We start from the raw sequence: 18,186 nt of genomic DNA on the forward strand, positions 1-18,186 counted from the left end.
CATGGACTCTGGACTACCAACCTATAAATTGGTGACCCCGACTAAAGAACAAATGCGGCCATGGAGACTGAACTACGTATTACTAACATCAACAAGCGCGGTTTTTATCTCGCCTCTGTTAGAGTGGATGTTTCCACTCACGATAAACAGACAAGAATTACAGCCTGCGACTTTCCAATTGTGTACTCAAAAACACTTGGTATAAAACTCTCACGTGTACTGACTTTCTATCTGCTGTGATATCTCACATACATATAGACGGCCTGTCTTTTATTATGTTCTTATATGTTGCATTCACACTCTCACATACACATACATCTTTTATGCCACACTAAATATCTCTTGTTATTCATTTCATACGGTCATCTTTTATCGTCTCGTTACTGGCTATTTATGTTATCGTAGTATAACATAATTATTTGTATATCATCTTTGATATATTATTTTGTGTTCGACGTGTGACACGTTTAAATAAAAGGAGTCCTCTGTTTTTCCATTCGTCACCATTTCTCCTTTTTGAGTTCGCACGGTCGTTTTTTCATCTTGGGTTAAGAAAATTTTCTTCGAGGTTTTTGCTAATGGTCGTACAGAGATTTGTCTGTCGACCGTCTGTAAAAAGTGCACCTCTTCAAACACTCATCACCAAGCAGCCTTTTCGCCACCAGCTTCGTTCAACCAAGATTACCACCACGACGACAACAACTACTACTACCAACTACAAGCATTCCCCCCGACATCGCCAAGTTTCAACAGGACATCATTACCACCACACATACAGAACACAGCTATATTACAGTTCCTGCGCCGACGTCTTCACCATCAATGTACTGTCTACCACAATGTCGTGCGCCAACAACCCCACCACCAGGGACACACCAAATCAACACACTCGGTTTTATCTTCACTGTGGAGTGGAATTTATCCACTCACGCACAACAGTAAGAGCTAGCCGAATTGAATATTCCATACCAGGTAACCGGTCACAACTGACCACGACTTCCTGAGTACAGACATTCTATCTCCTTGTGGGACTCTTGTACGAACTGGATTTTTTCTCTACGGACACTTACTATGTTCCGTGTTTTTTCTCACACACACTTGTGCACTCACACACTTTCTTTCATTTGTACATTGCATGCATGTTCTCATGAGTGCACATTCATTTCTTTCATTTTTCTTTGTGTGTGTTTTGTGCTACATCTTGTGGGTGGTTTTCAGTGGCCATCCTGCCTCAGGCGTTCCAACAGATTTCATATTATCGTGCGTTTCCGCACTGGCAAGGGAGCCCTGTAGTAACGCCGTGCGCATGCATAGTCTCACGCATGCGTAGTCTCACGCATGCGTAGTCTCACGCATGCGTGGAATTCAACAAGCAAGCTTTCCCGCTTAATTCTGTCTCTTTCTTGCTGGCCAGCGATTGAGCATGGACGTGTTTAGCTGTTTCTCACCATCTTTCGGACTTACGCTCGACAGCTCGCTTACATCTACATACCAAACGTCCCAAACACAATGCTCACACACACAGAAGCTGTAACAACAAACAAGAGCTAAAGATGTATATATTTACCACCTGAATAAATGTTGTTTAAGTTGATAGTCTGGAGTTCAGCGTTCCGTTTAATTTCTAATTTTATATAGGAAAGTCAGGTATACATCTAATGATGTATAACCCACTTTCCTATAATATAAAAGAAATAATCAAAAGTGTGAGACAAGCACTAAACAGGAATTGAACTTGCAGATTGTCTTAGGAAGCAGTTACCATTTCTCTTATAACAAGTTTTTTAAAGCCTCCATAAATAACTCGCTTAATACTCATCCCTCAACCTTATCACTCACAAATATCATACCTGTAGTTTAGCTGTATCCTATAATTCAAGCATGATCTGGGGCTAAACAAAACAACGATTATGGTCCAGTTATGTACTGTTGACTCAAAAGAAACTAAAAGACTAAAATAAAGATCAAATCGAAATTCTTACTTGGCATAAGCCTTTTCCAGAAGAGCTGGCCAAAATTCATTACTTTTGCTGGAATGTAGAAAGCAGTACTGTCCTTCATAGGTGGGCAAATAGTCATCTACTACAATCTCTACCCAGTTACCACTGTGCCAGAAGTTGAAATAAAATGCACCACAGTAATCATTGACATTGAAACTTTGGTTAAGTGGAATAACACGATGGAAGAGAGTTGAACATCCAGGTGTGGCTAGACATGCTATGGCAGCCAAAAGCCAGCTGTCTCCTGCAATTAAAAAAAAAAGATGTTTGTTAAAATCAGGATAGGTTAATTTTTTTGGTCTTTCTAGTGGTTATTTATTGTTTTGGTGATTTTCTTTGAACTTATTTGTTAAAGATACTTATTTATATTCATGGAAAATTTTCTGTTTATCAAGTTTATTTTTATGAAATTCATTAAAGCAGATATTATGTTTGTCAAAAGAAGCAAGTTTTATTTACACTTCATTACTTATGTTACTTTGTCATCAGATTTACTTCTCAAAACATACAGCAATTTTGTTTTCACAGTTTGCTGATCATCCACTTTGTATACTGTTTTTATGGTTAAATGGGGTTTTAGGGTAATTTTATGGTACAGTGGTTTTATTACGTTTTTGTTCATGTGATCTTTTTACTTATGAAGTGTATTCCTGTGTATGTTGTTTGTGTGTGAGATTCTGTTGGTTTGAATTAGCTGATGGTCATTGTATTCCTCTAAGAATGAGTGTATCTGTTTTTTTTCTTTCTGTGTGGAAGTGCCATTACTATTTTGTCGGTATCTTTGAATTTTCATTGTCCATACAGCTGTTGCTGCATTGTTCATTGTCTATCCTGTTTGTAGTTCAGATTATTTTTTGAAGATGAATTTATTTTGGTGCCTGCAACACAAGATGTGCCATTTCTCCTGTTTAACAAGGTTATGTTATGTATGGCTATGTCATACATATGGCTGGTTTTGGTGTCATGTAAGTTACACATACATGACAATCAGAGATTTATCAGTTTCTTACATAATCTCTTTAGTTAAATGGATGGCTAACACAACACCAAAACAACCCCAAAAATTCAAAAATCAATTTTGTACTCACCCAACTGTCCTTGCTGAACATCAAAGCCACCAATACCATCAACAAAAAACTTTGGTTGTATGCCAGTTAACTTGCTTAAAGCCTAAAAATAATGGAAGTTTTAGAATTAAAACAATGAGCTGATTTCAAATGTTAATTTTATTTTTTTTAATTTAACAGATTAATAAAAGTTTCAGGGCAGGGAGATGATCACACAGTTCTAATTCAGATGGTTATGTATGAATACTGCCCGTAGCTGATTTATCTCCATGTTAGCCATTTATGTTGTTAGTGATGTTTAGACTCCAGGTAAGTTCTGGGCTTAAACAACAACAAACAAGCAGGACTAGGATTAAAGGCAGTCTAGCTGTGACCATCCTGTCTTTTTTCAGACATATATTAATATCTAATATTAATATATGATTAATTATATATTAATATATTAATTATATATCAATATCTAATATTAATGCATGTATTCAGTGTTCTTTTTTTTTAAATTTTAAATGTTAGCGTGTGGTTTGAGGGAGATTCAGCTACAATTTCTAAGAGGTCAAATGACCATATAGAGGTTTCTTCACTGGATTGGTGAGACATTTATTTGATCAGCAGGAAGATAGTGTCCAAGACAAAACAAGTAGATAAAACTTTAAAAAATATCTAATTTGAAAAAAAAAATGGCCAGGAATAACATCAGTAATAGGTCATCCTGCAAATAGTACATGGTTCAAAGTCTGTTAGCGAACTTGTTCTTTTCTATCTCTAGTTAGTGCATATGTTGAACATCACGCACACACACACGCACAAGCCAATGACTGGTGTAGCAGCATTATAATCAACTGCTACAAGAATGAAGAAGATGCCTTAGAGAGAAGTAATTACAGAAGTATTAAATTGCTGGACCAGGTCATGAAAGTTACATAAGCTGCATGAATGGCTGGTGAGAGCTGTTCATGTCATGTACCAGGGTGCTGGCAGTAAAGTGAGAGCTAGCAATGAGTACAACAAATTTAGTGTGCCAGTAGGAATTCACTCCAGGGGCCGGTTTTCATTACTCTCCTTTTTATCCTAGTCCTTCAGGCCATAACAGAGGACTTTAAGACTGGAAGTCATGAGAACACTTCAATGCTGATGACCTTGTTCTTGTAACTGAATCTGTAATAGAATTAGGAAAGAAATTCCAAATGTGGAAGGGAAACCTGGAATCAAAGGGCCTTAAAATTAACTTAGCAATGACCAATGTTTTTGTAAGCAGGAAAACAGAATGGATGCTACTTCCTTCAAGAAAATGACTGTTTAAATGTAAAGAGGGTTTAGGCAGAGATTCTATCTGGTGTATTAGGTACAAATTATGGACACATAAGAGATGCAATGATATCACAGGAAGGTTAACAAAGAGAGTAGATTTTGTCTGTGGTTGATCGACAGGAGCAATAAATACTGAAAACCCAGAGAAAATGGAGTTTTTCAAATGCCGAGGAGATTCACAAGAGGTAGAAGATAGCTTTTATTATCTAAGTGACTTAATAGTGGAGGAGGAGGTTTCAAAAGTATAGCTGCTAAAGTAAGAACAAGATGGAGAAAGTTTAGAGAACTATTACCTCTGTTGATAGCAAAAGGCCTCTTACTCAGATTGTATGATACCTGTGCAATACTACATGGTAGTGAAATGTGAGCCATGAAAGCAGATGATATGCAAATACTAGAAAGAACGCTAGCATGCTCAACATCAGTGCACATATATAACAAAGAGTAAATGTATTGAGAGAAAAACTGGGCACAAGAGGTATCAGATGTAGTGTGCGAGAGACTGTGCTGGTATAGTCATGTGATGCATGTGGATGAGGATAGCTGCATAATGGATGAAGACAGCTGTGGATTGCTAAATGAGGATGGGCTCTAAAGAAAAAGGAGACCTAGTAATATGTGGGACAAAGTAGTGGAAACCAGCCTCAGAATATTGAACATCATAGAAGAGATGATAAATGACTGAAATGGCTGGTGACTTTTCTGTGCTTGAGTGTCCATCTTGGCAAAAACAAGGTCCTAAAAGCATATTGTTTCATCTATGCTTCTGCACTTAAGCCGTCATAGTGACCTTCGGATCTTTTTTAAAACGGGGGCCACATTTTTCATTAATGTTTTACGTAGTGTTTTTGGTACCGAAAGACTTTCAAACTTCTTATACTTATCTATTTTGTGTTATAGAACAGAAAAATATTTTTGTATTTGAATTTATTTCATGTAAAAAATTGTCTTATTTCGATAATTTCAACCAATCACTGACAAGTATTCAGTTGTTTACATTTAGTCCTTTGGCTGATTAAGCGATGTAAAGCGTATTTAATCTCCATACCTTCGTTTTATTTGCTTTAACCCTAACCCTAGGGTTAGGGTTAATTGTTTCAGAATCGTTTGTTTATGTAGTCGGCACTTAATGTATATTGGCTGAATGGACGTCAGTGATTGGTTGAAATTACAGAAATACGACAACTTTAACATGGAATAATTTATGGATTTCCTTTTTTTTTAAGAAGACTAAGAGAAAAAGATGTTTTATATGACACATTCTACCAGTGTTCCAAGTTTCAAAGTGTTTCGTTAATGAAAAATGTGGCCCCCATTTTAAAAAAGATCCTGACCTTCTTGTAGCTTGAAGGTATGTCCTGACACCTCATCACCACCATCTTGGGCAGCAATGTATCTCCTCTACAGCAAGACACCTGTTCCTTATCCTTCTGTCATACTTTAACCTTTCAACACTTGGCACAAAGCCACGGCCTTGACTTGTGAGTCACTTGGTGACCTCACTAGTAGTGCCAGTAACATGAAAAAGCACCCAGTACTTTCTACAAAGTGGTTGATGGTAGGAAGGGTAGCCAACCTCACCACTACCCCCCCCACACACACACACAAGGGGAAAAACCCCAAAATACTGAACACTGCTTTTGTTTGAAACAAACAAAAAGTGGAGCAGTGGAGCATCCATCATTAATGTAATATTGACTTCAAATTTTGGCACAAAGCTAGCAATTTCAGGGGATGGGCTGAGCTGATTACACCCCCCACCAGTACTCAGCTGGTACTTATTGACCCTGAAAGGATGAAAAGCAAAGCCAGTCTCAGTGGAATTTGAACTCAGAATATAATGACAGGCAAAATGCCACTAAGCATTTTGACTGGTGTGCTTAATAATTCTGCCACTCGCCACCTTCATTGTAAATGTAATAACCTTTTCTACTCTAGGCACAAGGCTCGAAATTTTGGGGGAGGGAGCCAGTCGATTAGATCGACCCCAGTACGCAACTGGTATTTAATTTATCAACCCTGAAAGGATGAAAAGCAAAGTTGACCTCGACGGAATTTGAACTCAGAGCGTAAAGACAAAAGAAATGTCGCTAATCATTTCGTCCGGCATGCTAACGCTTCTGCCATTCCAAGTTCAATCCTGTGCTACAATGACTAAAGGGAGAGCACTTATAGTGATTTGTGTTAACAACTAATTTTACTGCAAAAAAAAAAAAAAAAATTGTGAGTGTATTACAAGTAATTAACAACTAATTGGTCTCAGATTTTAGCATAAGAGTAGTAATTTCGTGGGAGCGGGGTAAGTCGATTACATCAACCCTCAGTGTTCAACTGGTACTTATTTTATCCACCCAAAAGGATGAAAGGTAAAATCGATCCTGGTGGCATTTAAACTCAGAATGTCACTAAATAGTTTTTCCAATGCAATAACGATTCTGCCAGCTCAGCGCCTAAATAACTTACCCTCATATTACTGTATATTATGATTGTTATTTGATATATATCTCTTTTATTGTTTTTTTAAAATTTGGGATAAAATCTATTTTCCTTCAGTATCTTTGTATTTATTTGTTACAGTCATTTGACTGCAGCCATGCTGGAGCACTGCTTTTAGTCGAAGATATTGACCCCAGGACTTATTCTTTGTAAGCCTAGTACTTATTCTAACAGTTTCTTTTGCTGAACCACTAAATTACAGTGACGTAAACAGACACAAAAAACACACACATAAGTATTTACATACATTCATATGTGTGTGTGTGTGTATATACACGACGGGTTTCTTTTCTGTTTCAGACTACCAAATCACTCACAAGGCTATGGTCAGCCTGAGGCTATAGCAGAAGACACTTGCCCAAGGTGCATTGGAGTCGGACTGAACCTGGAACCATGTGGTTGGAAAACAAGCTTCTTACCACACAGCCACGCCTGTACCTATATACAATGACAAAGTGAATGTATGTAGGTTTTTCAATACTTACTGCCACCCCTTAAACCCGATACAAAGGTTTCCATCATTATCATAATTTAACATCTACTTTTCAGTGCTTGTCTGGATTGAACAGAGTTCATTTGAGGCAGATTTTCTACAGATGGATGCCCTTTCTGTCACTCATTCCCAGCTGTTGCCAAGCAAGGTAATATTTCCCCATGGCCAGGCATATTCTCACAGAATACTAGATATGGATGACACTACTTGTATGACAGTGACACTCATTTACAACAATCATGTGATGTTAAATTAAAGACACACACACATTAGGCTTTTTTTCAGTTTCCATCTACCAGATCCACTTGCGAGGGTTTGGTTGGCCAAGTGCTATAAGAGTAGATACTTGCCCAAGATGCCACATAGTTGGATTGAACTTGGAACCATGTAGTTGGAAAGCAAATGTCTTACCACACAGCCATGCCTGCACCTATATTTTGTTTATATAATAATCTGTCCAAGTAACTAAAGATAAAATTGTTTCTAATTTGGGCACAAAACTAGCAATGAAAGGCAAAATTGATCTTGGCAGGATTTTGACACAGAATGTAAAAAGCCAGAACAAATACCACAAGGTACTTTGTTTCACTAATATTGCTGTTGTTTAGCACCAAGTCATTCCTGATTGACCAGATCTATGATTAAAGGAATTCCAACTGTGAGAATTCCATCTTTCTAGAAATCACCTTTCTTTTACATTTTGAGAGTGTAAGGTGTGATTAAAGAGAGATTTGGTTGCTTTTACAACCAGTTCAAGTAGGGTGAAAAAAAAAGTTTTAGCTATTAGCAGTGAGAGAAAGAAAGGAATGAGAGAGAGAGAGAGAAAGAAAGGAATGAGAGAGAGAGAGAGAAAGAAAAGAATGAGAGAAAAAGAAAGAGAGACAGAACAGAACAGAACAGAAAAATGTAGCACTATCTGCAAAGTGGCCTTGCTTAATGTGTAGAAATTCAATATTATATTATGTACTTAGAGTAAGCAATAGGTGCAGTGAAGGAATCTGACAGACTGAAATTAAATCACTGGATGCAGCAAATGCATAGGAATGGTTAGTAGCAGATACTACAAGCAGAAACTGCATTGATTACTTGTCTATGTCCCCTTCTTTAACCCTGTAACATTTAACCTTGTTAAATGTAATGCTTATTTATTCACATTGTTTTGAATTAATCATACATTATCTTGTAGCTTCAAGATTTCAATGATGTGATTGTTTATTTTTAGAAAGGGTTGGTGTGGGAGGCTGGATCTGTCCAATTTGAAAATAAGACAGGCAGAATATCTGTTTCATACATTGGACTGTAACCAGGCTGGAGCATTTCCTTCATGTGTTTTTAGTTAAACATATCACACTGCAATTCTTAATTCAGTCTGCTACTTATTTTATTGAAGTCTATTTGTTGAACCACTAAGTTACAAGATGTGAAAGGACACAACATAAACAAAAACATTGATTTTTAGGCATAAACACAGACATAGACACACACACACATAAATCAAATCAAAGTCGATTTAGAAAAGTGAGAGGTTACCTCAGACAGCACTTCTGCAAATACTAAGAGAGTGCATAAAAATGAACAGTTTCCATAAGGGAAACCATTTCATACAGCTTAAATTCTACAGAGGATTTATTACTCACAGAATATGCTACAATTAGTACAAGAATGGAGGTGCTGGTAATGTAATACAAACATCCCCATTCTTGGACTTACACACACACATACACATTTGTGCACTCCTACAGTTTTCATTTAGTAAATTCCTCTCATGAGATATTGGTCAGCCTGAAGTTATAGTAAGATGATTTAATTAACACAGAAGGTTTCTAATGAAAGTTCAGTCACTAAGTTTTTGTTTATTAAGTTTTCAATCATCCCTGACTAAGCAGAACTATAATCTATTGCATTTCCAGATGTGACCATCTTGCTTTTTTTTTTTTCAAAATTATACAAGTCATTTCTTTCTTAAAATAGTAGTGTGTCATCAGAAAGAGATATGTCAGTTATTTCTAGCATATAAAACGACCATGCAGCATTTCCTTTGTTGGCTCAACTAGTTTTGTTAAAACTAGGATGGAAAATGTTCAGTGGCTTGTTACATCTGTCGGTAAGAAAGTGTTTGTGACAGAACAGACTCTATGAAGTATATGTACAATGATGTTGTACAGTAGGGGTATATCACAAGCAATGTCAATTTATAAAATAGTGCCCATGCTAACAGCAGCTGTTGAGACAGAGGCAATGAGCGGAAGAGCTTCGAAAAAGTGTGGTCAGATCTAAAAATGCTGCATAGTACAAAAAAGATCACACAGGATCTTTACAGCAGTAAAAAGTTTTGGGAACACTTGAGATATATTATACTGAAAACCTATCCAAGAAGATGGGTGGATATTTAAAAACAGTTATAAGTTTAAATAACAGTGCCAAACCCTAACAGTTGAGGGAACCCGTGGAAGAGGTAGGCCCAGGAAGACCTGGGCTGAGGTGGTGAAGCAAGACCTTCGAACATTGGGCCTCACCAAGGCGATGACTTCTGACCAAGACCTTTGGAAATATGCTGTGCGTGAGGCACTGTGTATCATCAATCACCTCAGTCCTTTGTTATTTCCTCCATGAAGCTAAACATCCTAAGATTGGTCTTCACTTCCTCATTCCCCATCTTCCTTTGTCTCCTTCATTCACAGGTTTTCTCTGCTGTAATTAGCACTTCTTTATTCTTTTAGCATTTAAACTGGCCATATCCAGCCTAAATGTTCTATCTGTTTTATGATTAAATTGGCTAAGTCTGGCCTCTCACACTTACCCTTGAATGTCATTTTAAAAATAAATAATCACATTCATCAAAATCTTAAAGTTACAAGACGTTACATGATTAATTCAAAACAATGTGAATAAATAGGCATTAATTATGAGAGTAATCTGAATACTAAAGGATTATACAACTATCCTCATCCAGTCACATTACATTCTCAAACCAATATTGTCTACTCTCTTGCACATTACACCTGATTCCTCTTATGCTCAGTTTTCCTCTCAACACATTTGTACTCTGTTGTCCATGCATGCTAACATTGCACAACCAGTGAAGCATGCTAGCTTAGTTTCTTTCTAGTCTCCACAGGTCCTCTATATTCCAGACCCACATCTCACAACCATGTAGCACTGCTGTCTATACACAAGTATCATGCCTGTCTGCCTTTCAAATCTTTAGTTATCAAAAGAGATAATACTTCCCTGAACTATCTTCAGCCTGTTCTTACTCTGGCTACTGCATTTTCAGAACTTCCTCCTCAATTACCAATTAAGTCACCTAGATATGAAGCTATCAGCTAATTTGAGAAATCCTCCTGAGCATCTGAGAGCATCTATTTCCTATACACTGCTGGTGTTTATTGCTCCTCCACGTCTACCATAACTAAAGTTTATTTTCTTTGATAACTTGCCTATGATTCCACTGCACCTTAAGTATGTCCATAGTTTGCATTGGATACATTGTATGGAATTTCTACCAAATCCTTTACTACATAGAGAGCTTGGCCATTTTCCTGATAGTAGTAGGGTTCTGTGTTTTCCTATTTACTAATTCTTGGGTCTTTGCTAAGTTCATTTTCAGGGTTTTTAATTCCAGGTTTTGTGTCCATGCCTGGAATTTCAGTTCTCAGAATGAGAGTTTCCACAAGCTTCCAGTTTTCTTCCTATTTATTATTTTAAACTTTGCTAAATTCACTTTGAGGCTTCACGATTCTAGGATTTGTTTCTGCTGGAATTGAAAACTATATCTTAAACTTTTCTGATATGGCTTAGAGGATTATAATGAACAGAGAGAGCTGAGATTGACCCCTGCTGTACTGCACCTTCACACTGAATTCATCCTTATACTCATTACTAACTCTCACCTTGCTGATTTTGATTCTGTACATGGATTGTAACAGCCCTCAAATGCCATTCACATAGCCCAAGCTTTCTCAATGGCAGCCAGATCACACAGCAGAGGATCCCTGTCAAACACCTCTAGATCCACAAATGTATTGTATGGAGGCTTATTCTTGGCAACATATGTCTCCTGCAACAGCCTCATTAGGAAAATAGCCTAACTGCATCACATCTGTTAATTCTCTCTCTAATCTATTATACTGTAACTCTTTCTGTAACCTTTGTAAACTGATCTAACAGTTTAATGCCTCAGTAGTTTCCTCTATAATTTCCTATCACTAATGCATTTTCTTTGTCCTTTTAGTAGTTGACAATGATGCAGCTGTGCATCTGATTTCCTATGTGAGTTATGATTTTGCCAGATATTTTAAGCATCTCAGCAGTGATTCCTAATGGATGAGGATGCCTTCCTTTCCTTCGTATCTTTAATCTCTCTATCCATCATACTGCTTTCTAATTGAATGGCCAGTCCCTCTGTTGGGTCTCTACTTGAGATAAACCCTCTTTGTCCCATGTATTCTCTTCATTCAACAACCTCACATAATAGTACTTTCAAGTCTTTTTTGTCATTCTTTGTACAAGCAAGACTACCATTATCATTCCAAACACACTTCAACCCAACAATGTCAGGATTTTCTCTCACTGCCTAGCAATCTGAAATATCTCATGCCTTTCTCTGATCCACACATCTAAGAACATTGGGCAAAGCTTTTACTCTCAGCTTTTCCTTTTGCTAGATTTACCTGATATCTAGCTTCTTTTGTTACAATTTGCTTTTGCTCTTTGCTACCCATCCTTTCAATTAGTTTTTAAGTCTGTCTCTTAGCCTTTGTGGCTCTCTCTATAGAGCTATTTCATCATCCTCTTAACCTCTTTTTAGTTAGGACCATGCCTCAGTCACAGATCTGGTCTGATCTCCTTAATAGATTATTCCAAAGAAGCTCCCAGTTGTTCACTCTCAACATTATTATTTTCTATCTCCTCTATCTTGTCTTATGCTAATACTACTTTAAACATACACACACGTATGTTTATACCCTACATACAATATGATCCGGCAAGTAAAGTGAGATCACAGCCATAGCCTATACTAGTGTCGCATAACCAGCCCATTTAAAAAATACCTTTGAATCGTCGGGGGATACGCCGTGCTTGAAGAGACCTATTGAGTCAAGTAAAATCAAAATCACAATCAAATTGAAATCAAAAATGGTAATTGTAGTTGTGGCCGATGCCAGTACCGCCTGACAGGCACACAAAAAGCACCCACTATACTCTCGGAGTGGTTGGCGTTAGGAAGGGCATCCAGCTGTAGACACATTGCCAGATCAGATTGGAGCCTGGTGCAGCCTCCTGACCTGCCAGTCCCTAGTCAAACCGTCCAACCCATGCCAGTATGGAAAACGGACGTTAAACGACGATGATGATGATGATATATATATATATATATATATATATATATATATATATATATACACACACACACACACTCACATACACATTATAGTTATACACACATACACAATCTTCTTGAAATTGCTACAACTGAGATGTGTTTCACCACGCCACACTAGACATTTCTGTCCTATATTATCTTTGGCAGAGCCTCAATTTCGTGTTGTGTGACTGCTTATAACATCAATGTAATCGAATTGTCTACATCCTCTATTAGAGTACAGAAATCTCCATAATAACCAAAACTTACTCCAGCATTGAACAACAGTAGAGATGGGTGAAAAGTCCGTAAACCTTCTCTTTCGTTTTGCACTCATACCGTAAGAAGCCTGGTGAACATGTCACAGCTGATGCGCTCACCACAGTAAATAGCCATAGCCATAACTGACTCCCTAACTTACTAAATAGACATAGTCGGCACCCTTTCTAATCGGCACTTGTATAACTGTGTGTTGCAGATGGAAAAGTAATGATTTCTTTTAGTAAATACAATACATTTTTCTGTTTTGAAAAGTTAACATTTATTTACATACTTTAAACATATACATAGATATACGTGTTTGTGTGTGTATGTGTATACACATACACGGGCGCACACATGTGTAGATATGCTCTTTCTCTCTCTCGCTCTCTCTCTCTCTCACAAACAATTCATACCGGTTTCTGTGTTTGTATGAAATGTATACACATAAATACTTGTCTGTTTGTCTATCTGCATGTACGTATTATGTATGCAAACATATATTACTGTGTCTGTATGTATGTATATAGACCTGTCCATTAGCTAACAATAAACAGTTCTATGAACAAAATACTTTGTATAGTCTATTTGCACATTTTGTAAACAGTGTTAGTGTACGTACAGGAGAGATGAATCTGTGTGGGTGTATGTTCTAGTTATTTTTAACAATGCCACTAAGAAGCTTAACTTTTAAAAATATTTATTCATATGGGTCAAGAAGTTCGCTTTCCAGCCACGTGGTACCCGGTTCGATCTTATTACGATTTTGTTTATACATGTTTACCTTTCAATATGCGTAACTTCTATATTGCATATTATATTTAGAATCCAAATCAATTATATATTTCCAAATGTTTATATTTAAATAAATAAAATTATTTGTATTTAAATTTGTATGTTTTCTTAATCAAGGAGGTATGTGAAACATTTATGGGGGGGGGGGGGTGAACAATCTATAGTTTGCTATGTTTCGTTACAAGGTGACATAGTTAATAGAGAAAGTTTTGCATTCCTTGGATGTGAATTATTATTTCAAATTTCGTCGAGGTCGAATTTGCCAATCCTTTCGAGGTCGATAAAATAAGTTCCAGTTCAACACTGGTACTTCGCCCTTCCTTAAAATTGCTGATACTTATATTTAAGAAATATATTACTTGCTCAATATTTTCCTATTTATGTCAACAATCGTGGATAATGTATTTCAATTTCATACGTAATCAATGTAAAAAGTTTACTGAAGGACAGGCATGATCGGAATGTCTTTGATAATGTGTTTGTTCGATCTGAATTGACCTGAGGGCGGGGTAACCGACAACATACCTTTTAAAATGTTCAAACAGATTCACGTAATATAAAAACTGGGGATATCTAAGTTAATATATTAAACTCTCTATCAGTCACTTTTTTTATCTTTCTTAACTATCTTCTAGCTCTCATAATTAAAAATAAAAATCCACATCGACTGATTTATCCCAATTTCTATGAAATTGAAAGGATCAGCAATAATTCTCCCTAAGTATACGTGTGTATATACCTAATAAATAATAACTCATTGACAATAGCCAGACTGAGATTGCGTTTTTAAATCAATAACTCCCCATTAAAAAGAAAAAAAGTCGCTCACACATACACTAAAATAAACTACTAAACATTTAACGAAAATCATTACTTTTCGGTTGTACTAGCAAACAAAAAAAAAGTGGAAAATAATAATAACAATGAAACAAAGTAAATAAAACCAGAACCGAATCAAAAAGTCAAGATGAGGGTAAGGGTGAAATGTGATGAGTGGAAATGTTAGATATTGATTGTTTTAACTTACACTGCATCGTCTCCATTCAAATTGGTAAGGTGGATGACGAGAAAAATAAATAGATGCATCGTTTGCAGGAAAATCCTTGTCTTCGAACAGTTCCGCCTGTTGCTTACAATTTCGACGGACGATGTCGTAAAGACGAGAGATCTGTTTATTACTTTTACCAGACATGTATGTGTCTTCTTTAGACATATTTAAATTATTGTTTGTATAACTAATAGTCTCCTCATGGCTGGTGCCGTTCGTCACAGTTGTTGTAGAAGTAAAAGCGATGTTACTGGCAAAATTTTGAGCTTTAAGTTTTGTTGGTAAAGGTGAGAAAATTCCAAAGTCCAGCTGTTGTGACGATATCGAATTCCGTTGCTTGGCGGGGAATTCGTTATTTTGCTGCGATCTATATGGCTGAGGTGTGAAGACAGCTTCTCTTCTGAGAAACTGATTCCCAGAATTCATTGTAGGAACCAGATTTCTTTTATATATTTATTTATTTGCTTTTTTTCTCTTTCAGTCAGGCAGGATGCTGTGTTAGGTGAGCTTCCACACATGTTTGATGTTGCCGATAAGTTCATCACATGTGCAGGTACCCGCCATATTGGCAGCTCAACTATTTGAGCCAAAAATAAATAAAAGAAAAAATTGTTTAAAGCGGTAGACAGGAAAAGCTAGGTATGCAAAACAGCAAGGTTAAGCCTACCTATTTAATGTCATATAATCCTTAATGCATATACAACACCAAAGCTATTTGCTACTTATGCATTTTACTGTTTTAACTATATACTATCAACCAATCAATAGACTTTACTCTTTCACTTAAAAGGGAAAAAAATCCATGAATTCATATTACAACGTGCAAGTTACTATTTTTTTTATCTGATGATCTAATATCAGTTTCCATTTAATAAGTATGTTAGTGTACTTGTAAATGTCTAAGTACTAATGTGTGTGTGTGTGTGCATGCGTGCATATGTTTTGTGTAAAGTGGGCGGGTGGGTGTGTCCTTACAGTTATATTCTACCTCTCCAAAGTTATAATTATCGATCATTCCATCATTTTAAAGTGTTATATTTTAAACAAGTATAGCTGTTCGTTTAAAACAGAAAGTACTGTACACTGTTATATCAAGACTTGGAAAAGTTGGAACACGTCATTTGTCAAAGAAAGGTGCTGTGATGAAATGCCCATAGATGGCATGCTTTGATTAATGTCATTGTGAACTTCTGTCTCTTCACTCAAGTGTAAACAAAACTTTTACATGCGATATTGTAGCTTCCGCCTGTTTTTTTTTCTTATAGCACACACACATACACACCTCCACATGTATTATGTATGTCAGCGGGGAAGGAGAAAGAAATGTGTGGATGCATAATGATATATCCTTTTTTTTAACATTTTCAGTTTTATAGATGGATAAACTACTCTGAAGAATTTGGAGAGAAATATATAATAAAAATTATATGTCTCTGGTAATAGAGCATTAACCTTTACTTTATTACTTGAATATACTTTACTGCTCTATACTTTAGGTGCTTCGTTTTTAGATATATGATACATTGGCAATGTGTGTGTGTGTGTTATTTCTTTACTACCCACAAGGGGCTACACACAGAGGGGACAAACAAAGACAGACAAACGGATTAAGTCGATTATATCGACCCCAGTGCGTAACTGGTACTTATTTAATCGACCCCGAAAGGATGAAAGGCAAAGTCAACCTCGACGGAATTTGAACTCAGAACGTAGCAACAGATGAAATACCGCTAAGCATTTCGCCGACGTGCTAACGCTTCTGTGTGTGTGGCGATAAACATTTTATATATATATATATGTATATTTATATATGTTTGTGTATAGGCATGGCTTCATGGCAAGAAGTTTGCTTCCCAATCACATAGTTCCAAGTTCAGTCCGACTGCGAGGTACCTTGGGCAAATGTCTTCTATATCCTTGGGCTAACCAAAGCCTTGTGAGTGGATTTGGTTGATGGAAACTGAAAAACGTCATCATCATCATCATCACCATCATTATTGTTTAACATCCGCTTTCCATACAGGTATGGGTTCGACGGTTTGACTGGGGACTGGCAAGCCAGGAGGCTGCACCAGGCTCCAATCTGATCTGGCAATGTTTCTATAGCTGGTTGCTCTTCCTAATGCCAACCACTCCGAAGAGTGTAGTGGGGCAGTCAGGCGGCACTGGCATCAATCACGCTCGACTGGTGCTTTTTACGTGCCACCAGCGTGGGAGCCAGTCAAGCGGTACTGGCATCAACCACACTTGAATGGTGCTTTTTACGTGCCAATAGGACAGGTGCCAGTCAGACAGCACTGGCATCAGCCACGGCTATGATTTCATTTGACTCAACAGATCTTCTCAAGCACAGCATATTGCCTGTCGATTGAAGGGTACTTTTAAACGAACCAGTTAAACTGAAAGAAGTCCATCATATATATAAATATATGTGTGTATGTATGTGTGTGTGTCTTTGTGTTTGTGCTTGTCCCCCACCACCACTTCAAAACTGGTGTTGGTGTGTTTATGTCCTCATAACTTAGCAGTTAGACAAAAGAAACTGATTGAATAAGTTCCAGGCTGCTTAAAAAAATAAGTACTGGGTTTGATTTGTTTGACTAAAATTTCGTCAAAGTAGTGCCCCAGCATGGCCATAGTCTAAAAGCTAAAACAAGTAAAAGATAAAAGATGTGTGCGTGTGTGTAGTAGTCCATCTCCATTGTGTGTATATGTGTGTGTGTGTGTGTGTGAGTATTTTAATTCTTGTTGGATCTCATCTGTCTATGATACCTTTTTTTCAATTTGGCTGCAATCATTTTCTCTACTGAGCATGCTGAGTTATTTATCTTAGCTTATTTTTGTTTCACACACACACACACACACACACACACACACACACACACACATTTATAACCTGACACTTGTTTACGTGCGGAGAAACTGAAAGTAAGAAAAGAAGCTGCTGCTAACAATGGTTGTGGTGTTAACAGTAGTGATATTGACAATGGTTTGTTAATTGGGGAGAGAGAACAAAAGGATTGATATAGCTATGTAACAGACGATACTACTTTTTAAAATCCCTTTAGAGATGACTTATAGAACATTGTAACCATAGAAAATGACAAAAGAAATGGAAATTAATGAGCCAGCCAAAATAAATATCATAAATGAAGGGAAAAAAACCCAGTTGAAATTTTTGTTGTTGTTTTTCTATAGTTACATCCATGTTGGTGATTCTGGATAGTTTCTGGCTGAAAATTTGAGATTCTCTACATTGTGGTATCTACGAGAAACAGAAAAGTATGAACTTATTAGGGTTAGTTAGCTCCTCACTATTTTTGTAGGTATGTTTATATAATATGGTGGATTAA

The 18,186-nt window shown here is 36.9% G+C and overlaps 1 protein-coding gene across 1 annotated transcript in view; it reads right to left on the minus strand.

Annotated features, from left to right (window-relative positions):
- The window catches only part of LOC106880239 (calpain-9), a 56,753-nt gene extending 40,648 nt beyond the window's left edge, over positions 1-16,105 (minus strand). The window contains exons 1-3 of the mRNA XM_014930105.3: positions 14,813-16,105; positions 3,089-3,170; positions 1,983-2,244 (exon numbers count right to left, since the gene is read on the minus strand). Coding sequence (XP_014785591.2) covers positions 1,983-2,244; positions 3,089-3,170; positions 14,813-15,259 — 791 coding nt within the window. The 5' untranslated portion in view covers positions 15,260-16,105. The remainder of the gene's footprint in view (positions 1-1,982; positions 2,245-3,088; positions 3,171-14,812) is intronic.
- Between the last annotated feature and the right edge of the window lie 2,081 nt (positions 16,106-18,186).

The sequence above is a fragment of the Octopus bimaculoides genome, chromosome 11 (assembly GCF_046866305.1).
Source record: "Octopus bimaculoides isolate indiv1 chromosome 11, ASM4686630v1, whole genome shotgun sequence".
NCBI classification, from domain to species: Eukaryota; Metazoa; Mollusca; class Cephalopoda; order Octopoda; family Octopodidae; genus Octopus; species Octopus bimaculoides.